General features: G+C 41.7%; 2 protein-coding genes across 7 annotated transcripts in view; one reads left to right on the top strand and one right to left on the bottom strand.

The window, feature by feature from the left end:
- The window catches only part of CCDC146 (coiled-coil domain containing 146), a 108,721-nt gene extending 97,261 nt beyond the window's left edge, over positions 1–11,460 (top strand). Inside the window, exons 15-19 of the mRNA XM_045793409.2 lie at positions 90–318; positions 4,560–4,688; positions 5,247–5,384; positions 8,765–9,013; positions 10,398–11,460. Coding sequence (XP_045649365.1) covers positions 90–318; positions 4,560–4,688; positions 5,247–5,384; positions 8,765–9,013; positions 10,398–10,601 — 949 coding nt within the window. The 3' untranslated portion in view covers positions 10,602–11,460. The remainder of the gene's footprint in view (positions 1–89; positions 319–4,559; positions 4,689–5,246; positions 5,385–8,764; positions 9,014–10,397) is intronic.
- An 846-nt stretch (positions 11,461–12,306) lies between these two features.
- Positions 12,307–16,040, bottom strand: part of GSAP (gamma-secretase activating protein) — a 79,263-nt gene continuing 75,529 nt past the window's right edge. For all 6 annotated transcript variants that reach the window (XM_045793404.2, XM_045793405.2, XM_045793407.2 and 3 more), the window contains 4 exons: positions 15,606–15,667; positions 13,942–14,043; positions 13,681–13,780; positions 12,307–13,056 (listed from right to left, as the gene is read on the bottom strand). In XM_045793404.2, the coding sequence (XP_045649360.1) occupies positions 12,965–13,056; positions 13,681–13,780; positions 13,942–14,043; positions 15,606–15,667 (356 nt within the window). In that variant the 3' untranslated portion in view covers positions 12,307–12,964. The remainder of the gene's footprint in view (positions 13,057–13,680; positions 13,781–13,941; positions 14,044–15,605; positions 15,668–16,040) is intronic.

The following is a 16,040-nucleotide window of genomic DNA, read 5'->3' as shown; positions in this document are numbered from 1 at the left end:
TGTGTCCAGATCCAGAGGGAATCACCATGACTAGTAAAAATAAGTGGTCTCAACACCCTCTTAGCCTCTGCCTCTCCTTTTGGCCATAGTGGCATTCAGCTGATAGACCGGGAAGAGGAAGTGTACACCTCTTATGAAAAAATAAGTATCCAAGAGAAGATGAAACTAAATGGAGAAATTGAAATACATGTTCTGGAAGAAAAGATCCGGTTCCTGAAACTGAAAATTGCTGAGAAACAAAGACAGATTCACGTGACCCAGAAATTACTGCCAGCCAAGAGGGCCCTGGATGCTGACTTAGCAGTGCTCCAAATTCAGGTGGGGAAAACGTTCATCAGACACTTACTGGGGCCATTTGCTTCCCCCCCTCCCCTCCTTTATTGGTTGGAAAATCATTTTCTTACATGTAAATTAAGCCATGTCCCTCCTGGTTCCTGTACAAACCCATGAGTCAGATGTCTTCTTTAAAAATGCCACTGCTCCAGGGCACCTGGGTGGCTCAGTCAGTTGAGCGTTGGACTCTTGATTTCGGCTCAGGTCATGATTTCAAGATCATGAGCTCGAGCTCCACGTGGGGCTCCCTGCTCAGTGGGGAGTGTACTTAAGATTCTCTCCCTCTGCCCCTCCCCACCCTCTCTCTCTCAAATAGATAAAAAACTATTAAAAAAAAAAAAATCACTGCACCAGGGTGGAATTTATGCCTCAGGCATCCAGGCTACAGATTTTTTCCCCCCACAAAGCATTTTCTGCCTTCCTTGGAATTCAGACCCTCCCAAATCTCAACTCTAGCTTCCTCATAGCTCAAAATTTAAGGAATCCAGGCTTTCACTGCCGGCAGCATAACTACGTTTTTGATGCTTGCTTGAAAGATCTTGGAGATCATCTTGCTCTCTCATTTTTAGAACTCCTGCCTTCTGAAGCTGAGATTGTTGTTTGTTAATTGATAATCACATATAATTAGACTTCTTATTAATCCCTGTAGTTTCCCCATCATTTGATAGCCTGGTCTCTAACATGGTGTTTTTAAAAGTGGAATAAAACCAAACAATTTAAACATGAAGGGATAAATAAATACATACATATGTACATAAATAATGAATATAAAGCTATTTTCTTCACATGCAATAATTGTATTTTTTTCCTTAGTGAAAATAGAAGAAAAAAAATAAAAAATTTGTGGCTTACACTTTTTTTCCATTGACTCAATGTAGCAGGAACAAATTTTAACCTATCATATGTTTTCTAAAATGTCGGGTTTGTTTTCAGGTTTTTTCTGATGATAAAATTAAAACATGTTCAGTTAATGAAGTTTTGAAAAAAACACAAAAATTTAAAAAAAAATTCTATTCCCAAGATATCATCACTATTAAAATGATCAAAAATCTGGAAGGGATTCTTCCAGTTTTTTTCAAGGTGTGTAAGTAAATGGTTTTCATTAGCTTATGCTGTGGACAGTCTTGGGTCCTGTTTTTGTTTTTGTTTTTATTTAATCATGTCATGGGGATTCACATGACTTTGCGGAACCGGATGATGGGTCCACCTTCACATTTTATGCCATTTGAAGGCGTGAATGCTATATCAATGATGGGATCTTTCATTGTGCACAAATGTGCCAAGGTTCTGATTCTAGTGTTTGTTTTTTTAGCATTAAGTTCTCCTATTTGCTTCTTCCATAAGTGTAGCCCGATGTAGATGGATTTGCTAGAACCCCAGTACGCGTCCCTCAGGCCTCCAAGATAACCTCCCCAGGATTCCGGTGGCTCTGACTCCCACTACTAGTGAGTGGTTCATTTGGGGATCCCCTCATCAGCTGGCACACACACCACCTGGTTCACTTCTATGCCATGTCAGTGCAGAATTCAGGACTTGCTCCTACTTCAGCCTACCGACACAAAACCATTCCTGCAAGACCTTTGTCTGTGAACTGATTGAAGGTTTGGGGCAACAGCGTGATGGTTGTACATTACAGAAATGCGAAGAACTTCAAATTCAGTATCAGACATCCATGCCCTGCAAAGATCTGCGGGGTCTCCCCATCACTGGTACCATCCCCAGGCGTGTTAGCCCATGTAGCACCCTAGCCTAGCTCCATTTCACCGGCCTGTCTTTCCACCTCTCAACCTCTTCTCTCCACAGCCTCACCTCCCCAGATTGGCCCCCAGGCACTCCACACTTGTCTCAATTTTACAGAATACTTCATCTCCTTCCAGCTCCTTCTCAAAACACAGCCTCAGGGTCATCTTTGCCCATACTAATCTATCAAGATGCCCAGCAGAACAAAAGAACTTTAAATTTAGTAAGATTCACAACAGAAAAATTCTCTGTCTCCTCTTGTAAGCATTTTATGTGTGTTAATTGCAAATCAATACTTCCAGTCAATGGATGAAATTCATTGTTCTTAAAATATATGCACTTGGCATTTCATTATACAAAACCAGTTATCTGGTGTGAATATGAATTCAGCTGACCCAAGAGGAACATATTTAAACATTTATGCCTGATATGAGCCTTTTCCATTCTGCCTATGAATTGAGACATATGGGTTATGTGTTAATCACTTACCTGTTCTGCCAGAGTTAGTTCTAAGCTTAAGAACTGTTGAATAGAAAGTTTCCCATTAGTCTTCAAACTGTACTTAATTATTTGTCTACTCAGCACAAATCACATAGGACCTTTGAAGGACATGATGTAAAATTTCGAGCCTTAGGCAAATCATTTTTGTACCCTACCTTGCCCTCTTGGATCCTGTTATTTGTTACTGATGCAGCATTTTGTGTTTTGTTTTTTTTTTCAAAGTCTTCCCATTTTTTGCATCATTTCCAGAATTCCCTTAAGGTTTGTATTTTCTCAGTTGTTTGAAACAGTTTTTAATTGTCTAACAATCTAATCCAAGGATTATCATGAGTCATATTTTCCTGGTGCTTATAATAATAGCTCCTTTTTAGGGATCTTGGAAGTCATGTGAACTATTTTAGGACACAACACTATTTTATATAGAAAAAGTAAACATGGAGATTAAGGAGGGTGCTTGTGATGAGCACTGGGTGTTGTACGTAAGTGTGAATCACCAAATTCTACACCTGAAACTAATATTGCACTGTATGTTAACTAACTGGAATTTAAATAAAAGCTTTAAAAAAAAAGAAAAAGTAAGCAGTTTTTCCTCAAAGACCCATGGGGAAATAAGACCAATCAAGGTACTATTTTGATAAGCAAGCACCATATTTTTGTTCTTTAATTTCCTAATTAAGAAACAGAAACATTAAGCATTGTTAATAATAAATGGAATAATTCTGTATTTATGCTGGGTTATGTATATATGGATACTTTAACTCCATATTAAGGTCAATTAAGAAATGTTGAGAGAGAGGGAGAAAAAGGAAAAAAAAGAAATTATTTCTGTCACTATTTAAAATTCTTTTTGTGAGGAGGAGGTGAATACATGAATTAAAAATTAAATTCTACCTGCATCACTCTGGAACACCTTGTAAAGTACTTGAGATATGTTATTTAATGAATCAACCCCATTAGATTGGGTCTTATCTTCCCATTTGACAGTTGAGGCAACTAAGGTTTAGAGAAGATAAATGATTTGCCTACAATTCTACAGGTTTTCAGTAGAAAAGTTGAAAATGATGATTCTTGGGGGTGCCTGGATGGCTCAGCCAGTTAAGCATCTGCCTTTGGCTCAGGTCATGATCCCAGAGTCCTGGGATCGAGCCCTGCAGCGGGTTCTCTGCTCAGCAAGGAGCCTCCTTCTGCCTGCTTCTCCCTTTGCCTGCCACTCCCCCTGCTTGTGCTCATGCTCTCTCTCTCTGTCAAATAAATTTTTAAAAAATCTTTAAAAAAAAAAAAGAAAGAAAGAAAGAGAAAACAATGACTCTTAGTTTTCACTGTGTTCCACATCTCTCCCTGTTAAACGAAACTAAGTGTGACCGCCACTCCTACTTGGGAGTTGCCATATTTCTTCATCTACCTCCAAAGTCTTGTTGATTCAACAAGTATAGTTGAAATATGAAACATTATATTAGGTGGTTAGCCAAAAAGATATAAATAGTTCAGTCTGTTCCTCACAGACCTATACACTGTACCGACCTAATAATTAAGAACTTTATTCTTTGGGAAACCATTAAACCTATTGCCAACAAAGGGTTTTAAGCTGGCGTCTAGTATGTTGTCTGCCTTGTTTGTTGTCTACTTTGGCCTCTGTAACAACCTAAAATAAAGAGGTCAGGTCCGTATAATTGGAGCTCTGCAAACACACAGCATCCTATAGGTATAACACAAAGGACTGGTTGTAAAGTCATCTCTTGCTTTGATGACTCAGAACTCACTGCCTTGCTTCAAAGAACAGTTACAAGCATTATCCTCATGGTACCATGGGTGAGCAGACTTATTGTTCGACCCAGATCCCTGCTGATGCGATATTAAGAGTTCTCTTTCACCTTTCCCTGGATGGGTCCTACCAAAAGACTTTAAAGACCCTGGGCTATGTGGTTTTAAAATTTACTGAGCAACAGAGGTAGTTTTGAAGTTAATGTTTCCTTCTTGTTTAATAGTTTTCACAGTGTACAGACAGAATAAAAGACCTGGAGAAACAATTTATAAATCCTGAGGGTGAGAACAGAATCCGCTTCATTCCAGGGAAAGATATGACCCCGGAACAAATGATCAAAAAATTAGACACGGTAAGCATTCTTTCTTCTAATAGTGTCTGTTAGCCCCTTGTTGATCAGTGTCACAGATATCTGGGGTGCTGTTTCATCTTATGCAGACAGATTTATCCCCCATCCCTCACTATTCTAGCCACTAGTATAGTCCTTTCATCGTGATCCGGTAACAAAACCTAAGCTTGTTTCTAATACTTGCCAGAAAGAAGTAAAATCTGAGTGGTTTCAAGATGCCCACTTTTGTCTCATAGCCCAAAGGGACAATTTTGGCGTCTTCAGTGGATTAATTTGTCTTGCTGATGGGTGCGTATCAGAGGAATGGCAACATGGAAACTGGGTGGAGCTCAGAGGGCCACCTGCTGCCATGGAGAGGAAGAATTCCCAGAGCTGTCTGGAGGGGGCTGGGGCAAGGGAAGTCTTGACTCAGCCCCATGCTAACGACTTTCCTAGAGCTATCTTGGCACCTGTATAAAAGCAATCTCTCTTCATTAAGGGGGAAAAATAGTGCTCTAATTAAGAAATATTTTGACTTGCATGACTTTTTTCCCTTTTTATTGAAATTGTTTTCAACTGTAGCTGGAACTACAGCTAGCCAAGAAGGAGGAGAAGTTACTGGAAAAGGAGTTCATCTATGAACAGGTTTCCCGGCTCACGGACAGGCTCTGCAGCAAAACTCAGGCCTACAAGCAGGACACACTTCTCTTAGCCAAGAAGGTCTGCCCAAGACCCTGCCTTGTCCCTTCTGCCTATACTCCTTTCATTTTCCGCAGACTGCTTTATTTATCGAGAGAAGCACTGGAGAGATTAGGCTTTATGACTAGAGACACATAAAGATGTAAAATTAAAGATATAAAGATGAATCTTAGAAAATGTAGGTTTCAGTCTTGTTCCCTGAATGCATATTCACTTGATACTGGGCAAACTTAAGCTTTTCAATGAAAGTTTACAAGTTTCACTTAACAGGGCACCTACTCAAAATGTGACAATGACTACCCTTATATTTTATGCGCCAAGTTAAATCCTTTCTAGTTCCTTGTGTTTAGAGGGCCTCACTTATCCAGCAGTCTGCATGAAAACGGGCCTAATCCAGAACTCAGCCAGAACCCAGGAACAGACAGGGACCATTACAAGAGAACAGCAATCTCACAACACCCATGCCTAGTAGTCCTTGGGGTGGAGCCACTGCCAGGCCCCACTAGCAAGGCAACACCAGTAACGTGGAGCTTCCTAATCTCATACGTTTAAAATATGAGGACTGCTGATTCAAAGCTACCTGGTCAGGCTAGGACTGCTAGAGCAGCACTGGAGGGGGTGGCCCGAAGGAGGGTGCTTGGTGATTTAGGTGAGACAGGGCCTCACACCACAGGGCAGTCAGAGGACCCCCCGCTCACCTGACCTTCTGGCCCCCGGGAGCCTCCCCCTGACAGCACAGGGATTTTAGTCAGCCATAGTTACCGAACCTACTATGTGCTCTCCTCATGAGGGCACATGAGGGTGTGAGGGCAGAAATAAAGAGGAAGGGACACATGGTCCACACCTAGTGTTGGAAGACAGGTAAAAAAATAGACCATGGTAACACCCGCACCCATGATGGTGAGCTCCTGGGGACAGTGACTATTTCTCATTCTTTTTTTAAAAATGGTTTCATTAATTTATTTTAGAGAGAGCGCATGCTTGCTCATGAGCCTGGGGGTGGGGGGTTGGGGAGAAGCAGATGGAAAGGGAGAGACTCTCCCAGCAGACTCCCTGCTAAGTGCAGACCCCCACACAGGGCTCAATCTCATGACTCTGAGATCATGACCTGAGCCAAAACCAGAAGTCTGACGCTTAACTGACTGAGCCACCCAGGCACCCCGGCTCCTCATTCTCCTTAATTTCCCCAATGCCTAGAGAGCACTAAACTCAAGAAAACAATGTGTGGAATGGGTGGACAGTCAGTCCCACTCAGAAACAGTTCTGGGGTACTGAAGAAACAGAGAATCATTGTAAATCTCAAGCCTCCTTTGCTCTTTTTATTAGGCTTTTACAGCACTGCTCTGAGGACTTCCAGCAGAGAACTGATCCCTCAGTCCTGGGGCTCATGTGCAATTCACAGCTTTACTTCAGAAAATAAGAAATGTTAAGACTTCTTTAGTCTCGTGAACTTTGCCTGAATTAGCACGTCCGATGTTTCTCTAAATGTTGCCTCCCTTCCTTTTGAAAAATGAATTTCCCTTTCTTTAGGGGAAGTCCATTTTCACTGAGGGCTGGCTTGCTGAAGCTGTTGGCAGAGTCTGTCAGGAAGTTAACTGTAATGCTAGGGAAATGCAAATGGTGGCGATTGCCACCTGGGAGGGTTCCTTCAGAGGAGTCAGCCTAGTGATTTATATCCCCCACCCCCAACCCACCTTTCCCCACCTTTGGTGCTCTCTCCCTGGCTTTTTTTTTTTTTTTTCATTTAAAATTATGATCTCTTCATAGTAGGCAGAACTAGAAGGTAGAATAGTTCAGATCCTAGGTCTGTGTTTTACCAATACTAGTGAGTGACCTTGAGAAGGATACACAAATGACCTTAAAACTAAATTTCCTATTCTGTGAAATGGGTGTGATATGAGCTTAAGTTGTAAGCATTCAGTAGTTGAGGAGTGGCCAGTCCCTTGTGGGAGCTCAACAAGAATGCATATCTCAAGTCTCTCACCTTTCCTAGATAGCTTATGGCTCCTCTTCCAAGTTTCCCAAATGAACAGAAAATGGGAAGTCCCAGGGCGCCTAGGTGGTTTGGTTGGTTAAGCATCTTAACTCTTGATTTTGGCTCAGGTCATGATCTCAGAGTTGTGAGACTAAGCCCCATTCCCCACATTGGGCTCCTTGCTGGGCATTGCGCCTGCTTAAGATTCTTTCTCTCCCTCTTCCTTTAAAAAAACAAAAAAAGTGGTGGTAAGGGGGGCATCCCAGCCAGAGACTTAGAGCAGCCCAGAAGCCCAGAATAATACCATCCTTCTCTGGAGGAGAAAACGAGTTTGGCTAGTTACACACACATACACACAATATTCAAGTGTGCCTTAACTGATGAATTAATGAAATTTAAGATAATGACTCGCCACTGAAGCTTTAGCTTCCTAAAAATTACTGTGCTGTAGAACAGTTTTTAAAATGTATATTCCTTATTCCTTTAATGAGACAGTGTGTATATAATAATCAGTCATTATGTTTTCAGAGAAAGATAAATCACTGGCAGCAACATTTTTCTACGCAAATGTACGGATAGACCAGTGTATGTTCTATTAGGAGAAGAAAGTGTTTCAAGATCAGGTGTCGTTTTTGGAAGCTCATATTCATGTCTCAGTGCACCCTGGTTCAAAGGATTGGAGGATTAAAATAGAATAGAATAGAATTAACTCTTTTCATTCGACAAACATTGTTTTAATTGTGCTTGGTGCCTATGTTCCACTTAGTCCTATCTTTTAATTCTTTGACGATAACTAGCTGATATGAAATGGTAAACATACACCTAGACCAAGGAACATTTCATTTCAAATTATTGGCCAGATTTTCCCCAGGTTCAGCTCATGTTGTCTTATGACCTAATAATGATACATCCCAGTAATTATGATCAATAATGCAACCTCAATGAGGGATGATATTTTCCATTAAAAATCATTTCAGATACAGGGCCTCTGCTGATTACCTTGTATAAGAAATGAGTAATTTTTAAATAAAGTTTTTGTTCTACCAGATTTTTCTCCAGTGGATGAGTGACAAACTAAAAACATGGCAAAATTAGGTCAGAACTTAGACATCCAGAATACCCTGTCCCCTTCTCCTTATCACCTCTTAAAACGAAAGAGACTATTTCCCTCAATGCTATCCACCTGGAACTCTAGTAACTAGATGAACAGACCTGTTTCTTCTCCATTCTATCCTTATTTACACAGCCAGGGTATTGGGCTCAATCTCTGGGATCTCCTCTAATTCTTATTTTCTCTGAATTCCCCCTTAAACTCTCCTTCCTTGAGGCAAGAATGCCCCCACCACCCTAGACAGCCCTTAGTCCGCCATTTTCTTAACTCTCCACAGAATGTATGTAGTCTAAGCCTTGGGCTCTTTCATTCTAGATGAACGGCTACCGGAAAAAGATCAAAGACGCTACGAAACAAATGATGGCTCTTGTTGCTGAGCTGTCCATGAAACAAGCCCTGGCCATTGAACTCCAAAAGGAAGTCAGGGAGAAAGAAGATTTCATCTTCTCTTGCAATTCCAGGATAGAAAAGGGTCTGCCACTCAATAAAGACATTGAGAGGGAATGGTTGAAGGTACTTCGAGATGAAGAAATGTATGCCTTGGCCATCACTGAAAGGTCTCGGGTAAGCTTTGTCTTCCACATCGCATCGGCAAAGTGCGCCAGGAAGGGCTGTTTGCAGGGATTTCAGTCCTCCCAAAATATATGAAAAATTTCCCACTCTACCACAAACCTAGTTCTGACAATCATTAGAAAGGAGTTTTGCTTAAGACAGGCTGTAGACAAGTCAAAAGCATAGTCCAGAGTGCCATAATATTCTCCAGAAAACACTCATTGAACACCAGGTCCCACCCTGCAGTCTTACATTGTGGCCTGTGTGGCTGAAAGCCATGGACTCCCATTGGCAGGACGGTGGCCAGGCTGGCACTGGTTTTATCCATAGGTCTGTAGTCTCTGTCCTTACCCCCTGCTCAGACCACACCGTATTCTCCCACGTCTAGCTACCAGGGCTCCCACGGCACACTGTGAGGCCTCTAACATCATCCAGTTGTCACAGTCTTCTGCAGACTCTGCCCTTGGTCTGCATCATAGGCCTCAAGGTCACAGCTTTCTTCTCCTGCCACTGGCCTCAGTCTAGGTCTCTCTCTCTCTGCACCCGCACATCAGGCGCCCAGTCCTGCCTACTCCCGTGACCTTCGAGTATTCTTACAATGGAACTGGGCATCTTTCTAAGGAGACTACATCCTGGGGACGTACAACTCACTCTCAGACTATCAAGTAGATATCCCCCAAAGGATCATTATTCACTCCCTAACCCAAGAGCACATGCCTTCCAAACACGTACTAGGAATATCTGAAAATAGGGTCGGATTTGTAATTCCCACAGTGCCTAAGACTGTTTTTTAGGGCATCCAGATTTTACCTGTGGTGTCCCAGCTGTCATTTATCTGTCTCCATTATTTAGAGTTCTTTTTAATGCTATAAGAAATTCCTCTGTTCTCCAGAAGCATAGGCAGAATCCTGAAGACCCTGAGGTTCAAAGCAAGCTGCTGACCACTTCTCTCCTCTGGTTCTACTTTACTCCTTATTTCCTCCTTTGTAACATTTGCTCACTAATGACCTACTCCAGCCTTTTTCAAAAACGTGGAAATAATTAGTGCTTGATGAAAGATATTGAAGCTGGAATACAGTGAATTTAGGCCCCACTAACCAGTTTATGGTAAACCCTAAACCCCAGGAACAGAGTGATGCTTGAGCAACACGGGTCATTCCAATGAGACACCGTGTGTGTGTGGTGTGTGTGTGTGTGTGTGTGTGTGTGTGTGTGTGTGTGTGTGTGTGTGTGTGTGTTTAGTGACTCCACCCTCCTATCCTCCTGTACCTTTGGGGAAATATCAGCCAGCACAGCCTAAGGCTGCTTAGACCCAGCTGCGTCTGCTGGGCCCTAAGGATGAAGTGACTTCACTACAGTTTTCAGGAAACTAAAAAGGAAAAATCATTCTTTGCAGGAGTTCTTGGTAGCAGATAACCGCCAGCTGCCCAATGGTGTTTACACAACTGCAGAGCCACGTCCAAATGCCTACATCCCAGAGGCAGAGGCCACTCTTCCTTTGCCCAAACCATATGGCGCATTGGCTCCTTTCAAGCCCAGTGAACCAGGGGCTAATATGAGGCACATAAGGAAACCCGTCATAAAGCCAATTGAAATCTGACCATGTAAACTAATCTGGGCTTCTAAAGGAGACACTTTAACCAGGCTTCCTCATATGCCCAGCTGGAAAATATCAGCATGATAGCTCTAAATTACAGACAAAGACGGTATCCGCAATCGATCAATAACGGAGAACAACATGGCTTCCTTTTACACTCATCAGCTACTATATTTTACATGATGTTAAGTAGGACATAGAATTTTCCTACAATTATGTCAAAGCATATATCTGTATCGTTCATTTTTTTTCTTTTTCACTCTATTGACTATGTTTCAGAAATATATAGTAGTCCAGATGCTATAACAATGCAATAAAAATAAATCAATTTTCAATGCAGTACAGAAATTGGCAGTGTGGCCTTTGTTTATTAAAGAAAAAGCAAATACTGTTCAATATACTTACTTGAAAGAGAAAGAATGACTGTTTGAAAAGGAGAATATCCCAATATCACAGAGGTTATAATTCACTTCGTTAAGTACTTGCATTTGAAGTTCATGTTGGTAAATGTAAATGAAGTAAAAAGCAGTAAGGAAGCTTGTCCTTTTAAAAGTAATACATGGTCATTCTTTTTCAAGTAAAGAATCCTTTTGCTGCAAAACTAATTATGCCCTAATTTATCTTTCTTATAAATCTAGATTTTTTACAATATTATATACAAATAAACCTGTGATTAAGTTCTGACTCCAGATTTTTAAAAATCCCAGAGAAAACATTTTTTAGCTGTGCATGTGGCAGAGTTGAAAATGAGGCCAGTTCCACTTACTTCGGTACTCTGATTTTACTGCATTTCACCCAAGTATATTTTCCTAATTCTGTTTTTTGTATTTTCTTATGTATGAGAATACACAAGTGGATTTGAAAACTGATTTTGCTTCATTGATATGTTCACTGGTGCACAGACCATCCCAACACAGAAGGTGCTACTGTGTGCTGGCATGGCCGGGGGTCACAGGCGGATGGACCAGTTTATCCGGCGGCCCTTAAACGTATATAAGATTTTAATAAGTGGGGAGGGGCTTCAGGCGGGGGAAATAGCCTAAGCCAGGCTCAGAAGTAAGAAGACAAAAGCCGTTCAAGGCCAGGGAACTGCCCTGGCTGGAACAGCATGTTCATGTCGGGGGAACTGTGTAAGGCCGGATTCAGGAAACTCTGAACGTCAAGGAGTTTGGGTCTTATCCTGTATGAAGGGCTATGAGCAGAGGAGTGACAGGACTAGTCTCAATGTAAGTCAGATGACTCACGCTTCAGGAAAACACGGAAACAGCGCAAGTATGCAAGGGTAGGGAATGAAAACTAATTATCTTCTCAAGGGAAAGAGTCTAACATGCTGACAGGGCTCTGTGATGACCACATATTTGACCAAAAAGGGAAATTCTGTAGGACAGGGCAACTTGGGGAACACAAATATGATTTTAGAAAAGAAGTTGAAGTATTATACTAGCTAGTGATGTTTATGATCATGACAATTTCAGAAGTTCACTGTGAGAAACTGTGAAAAGAGAAAAGCGAAGGGCACGAGCTGACTCCAGGCAAGCGACTACCATCAGGGGTCAGAGCGAAGTCACTATAAAAGAGGGAAGAAAAAGAAAAGTGGGAGAATTAGTTAGGTGTCACGGGGGCCTCTGAGGGAACATGCTCATGGAATCATCATTCCGGGCTGGAATAAAAAGGAGGCTATGTTCAAAAAACGAAAGAGGCCAAAACCTTCAGTGATTTTTTTTTTTAATGTCAAGATATTACTAAATCAAACTTTTGTAAATACAAAAAACTTCAACATACTAAAGTACAGTTCCATCTGAACCATCACAAAGACAAACCCCACTCTTGATGCCGTTATGTACACACTGCTGTATGTTACAAGTCATTGTATACTGGAAAGAGCAGGTTTGACCCAGTCCACATTCAGTTCTTCGAAAAGTATCCTCTTTCCAACCACAGTTCTTCTGGAAATAATTTTTCTGCTTGTCATGTGTTATCTTCAACAACACATCGAGTTTTGTTTTTTTTTTTCCTAAGCACTCTTCTCTACATTTTTCAAAGCATGATTTTATTCCAGAGTGCAATACGAACTCGCTTTTGGCCTATGAAGTCATGAGGAAGATAAGCCACTAAGTCATCGCTGAGGACACTGCATGCTTCTCAAGCTGCTGTCACTCCTCTGCACTTGACTGCTTGTCTGCTTTGCAAGGCCGGGATGAGGTACAGCAGTTTAGTTCTGTCTGAACAAGTACCAAACTGAAATTCAGATGGCTTAACAGTGTATTCTGATTTGGGTTTTAAATACTGGTAAGGGACTCTTGACAGAAGTCAAGCTAATGAGCGAGATGACAATATTGGGAGCAGATACAGCTGCATTTTCTCTTTCATAAACCTAAAAGCATTGTGGTGTGTTTCAGCGCCGCTTCCTCTACAAACTTTGCATCCACATTGTCATGCCCTTCAAAAGCATACAGAGCTGGAAAAATAAGGAGGAAAGCGTTACTACGCACCCGTGGAACTTCTTTTTTTTTTTTTTTTAAGATTTTTATTTATTTATTTGACAGAGATAGAGACAGCCAGTGAGAGAGGGAACACAAGCAGGGGGAGTGGGAGAGGAAGAAGCAGGCTCATAGCGGAGGATCCCGATGCGGGGCTCGATCCCATAATGCTGGGATCACGCCCTGAGCTGAAGGCAGCCGCTCAACCGCTGTGCCACCCAGGCGCCCCCGCACCCGTGGAACTTCTGTAACAACACTGTGCCTGCAGCTCATTGAAAGCGTAATTATTTCACATTTTAGTAAAACACATTCCTCTGAACATGTGTTGTTAAACTTTGTTCTACCTTAGCCCCAAGAAAGGTCATTCGCATCAACCAAATGGGTTTTGAACCTCTTAAACCCTTTTAAAACCTCCAAGGTGATTATTCCTTTCATAATTTACTCTAGGAATGAAATTGTATGTTACTAATGAAAACCAGCTGCAGTGAGGACTACTTAGAAGTAAGGGGTATTCCAGAAGGAAAGGGGTACACAGAAGTGCATAGGGACTGACGTGTCAAGAGAAAAGCAGGAAAGCCCTGAGGACAGATGAGTGAAATTACCTTGATTGGAAGATTCTATATCTGTCAGTATTTCAATGAAGTAGTTGAGGGGCAGGAACTCCACACTGCCTGGCGACTTGTCAATCATAGAACTCTGGGGCTAAAAGGGAAACCACTTCTGGTATTAGCTGATTCTCCAAAACAAGCACAAACTTTAAAAAGGGGCTAAGAACTACAATTGCTTCTATATGGATATGCTGAAATGGGCAAATAGTATCCAACAACAACATTTAGTGGGGCTTTGCTTGCTCGCACACTCACCTGTTTCTTATAGTTCACCAGTAGTCGCTTCACGTGGTTCCGGGAAATGATGTTAGAACTCATAGGATGATCCCAAAGTCGACAGATCTTCTGACCAATAAGCTATTGTGCAAATCGAAAAATATGTACAGCGGGACTTTTAGGGCAGTGAAACTACTCTGTATGACACTATAATGATGGATCCATTGCATTATACGTTTGTCCAAAGGCACAGAATGAACAACACTGAGCGTGAACCCTAGTGTTAACTATGGACTCTGGGTGATTGTGATGCGTCCATGCAGGTTTGTCAGTCGTAACACATAGACCGCTGTGGTGGGGGATGTTGGGAAGAGGGGAGGCTCTGCATGTGTGGGGGCAGGGGGTGGATGGGGAATCTCTGTACCTTGCACTCAATATTCCTGTGAACCTAAAACTATTCTAAAAAAAACTAAGTCAATAATAACAATAAAAGAATGGAAAAAAATATAGAGAGGAGAATGTAGCTTATACAGCACCAAGTACGTGTAATTTATATCTACTTATAATTTAAAAAGGATTATTCCAAAGTAGCTGGTTAGTCTAAAAGAGAGGCCCTTTTATGGTTAATGACCCTTGAAGAAAGGCCATTGCCTATGAGGTGTGCTTCTGAATTTTGAATAAACACTCCCTTCAATTCAACCCTGAGGAAAGTAGTTTATACACCGATATTGCCAAATTCTTTTTCTGAAACAGAGTTCATCTGCTACTCTTCAAAACTGGGCACCTGCAACTCTAAGTGAGGTCTCGATAGGAAACAAGGGGTTTTAGGCATGTTCTCGCCAATGTCTTGCCCAGAAAAGTTTAATTCCCTGAGAGTTTGAGGCAAAAAAAAAAAAATTTAGAGACCAAACTAAATGTTCAGAGATTTTCCCCAGAGAGATCTAGCCATGGAAAATATGCTTTGTTTTCTCTCCTTGCCTCTGCTTCAGTGAGCTGTGAGGAGGACAGGGTGTTACAAAGGAAAACGATTAGGTCCAGAAGGCAGCGGACATCCCTTCGTGGGAGGACTGTGTCAGATATACAAGTGTTTGAGGTATGTAAACAGCAGAAAGCTGGTCCCGGGCTCACAGGGTCAGGAAGTTTGCCAAGTCCGAGGCTCTGAAGACTTTGCTGTGGAATTTCATATTTTCATAGTATTTCTGACTCCGAGAGCTAATATTCCCCATAAAAACAAGGAGTGCCTGGCTCACCCTTTCTCTCATGTTTCTCGTTCTTCCTTCAACCTAGGAATGTTTTCCTGCTGTGGTAGTAATGACAGAGGGAGGAAATGCAGTCTCAGAACCTTCTGACCTCACCTGTATTTAAATTTCTTATCAGTTTAACTGCCAAAAGCACATGTTTCCCCTCTCCCTCCCCTCAGACTCACAGATGTAAATATTCCTGCGATTTCCTAAGAGGGGAAAATGGCTAAATGTTTCAGGCGGCCCGTGCCAGGCGGTACAAAGCCAGAGGAAGAAGCACTTTGGCGCGGCAGGGAATGGCCGACGGGGGTGGAGATGGATGGGATTTCTTGGAAAGGACTGAAGAGTGAAACAATTCAATTGACTTTAGCCCAAAACAAGTAAATGTTCCCTTTGCAAGAAGAAACTGAAGGAGGTTCATACCAAGGCTTATGGAGAGAATAAAATATAATTCAGGATTACCGGGGGAAGCCGCACAATGATGCTGAATTTTAGTTTTTCATTTTTCTCTGAATTGTCCAGATCTACAAAAAAGATTGGCAAATAAAACAAATCTCCATTTTAATGTCTGAGCAAGCTAACAATTCTTCAGTGGCTCATTCTGATAACACACACTCCCCACCCTGGATTCTCAAGCCAAGTCTAACAATACCTTGAAAATTTTAGTTTGTGCCTCTGAATACAAGGGCTGTCTTTTAATAAAGTGGTTTCTGTATGGCGTGGAACGTGGTTCTGTAACAGGCTGCCACTCACAAAACAATTTAACTACCTGAAAACAGAAGGCACCTTGGGGAACGGCAAATACTTTAACATATATTAACAAACTCACCTATAAAAAACCACAACGAATAATTTCAGCAAGTGATTACACTAGAGACCTTCACGCTCAGACTCACA

Source organism: Ursus americanus, chromosome 3 (assembly GCF_024610735.1).
Source record: "Ursus americanus isolate L20-20 chromosome 3, mUrsAme1.1.p, whole genome shotgun sequence".
In the NCBI taxonomy this organism is placed as follows: Eukaryota; Metazoa; Chordata; class Mammalia; order Carnivora; family Ursidae; genus Ursus; species Ursus americanus.
Note: the sequence above shows the minus strand (reverse complement) of the source record. Positions and strands in the feature narration are given on the sequence as shown.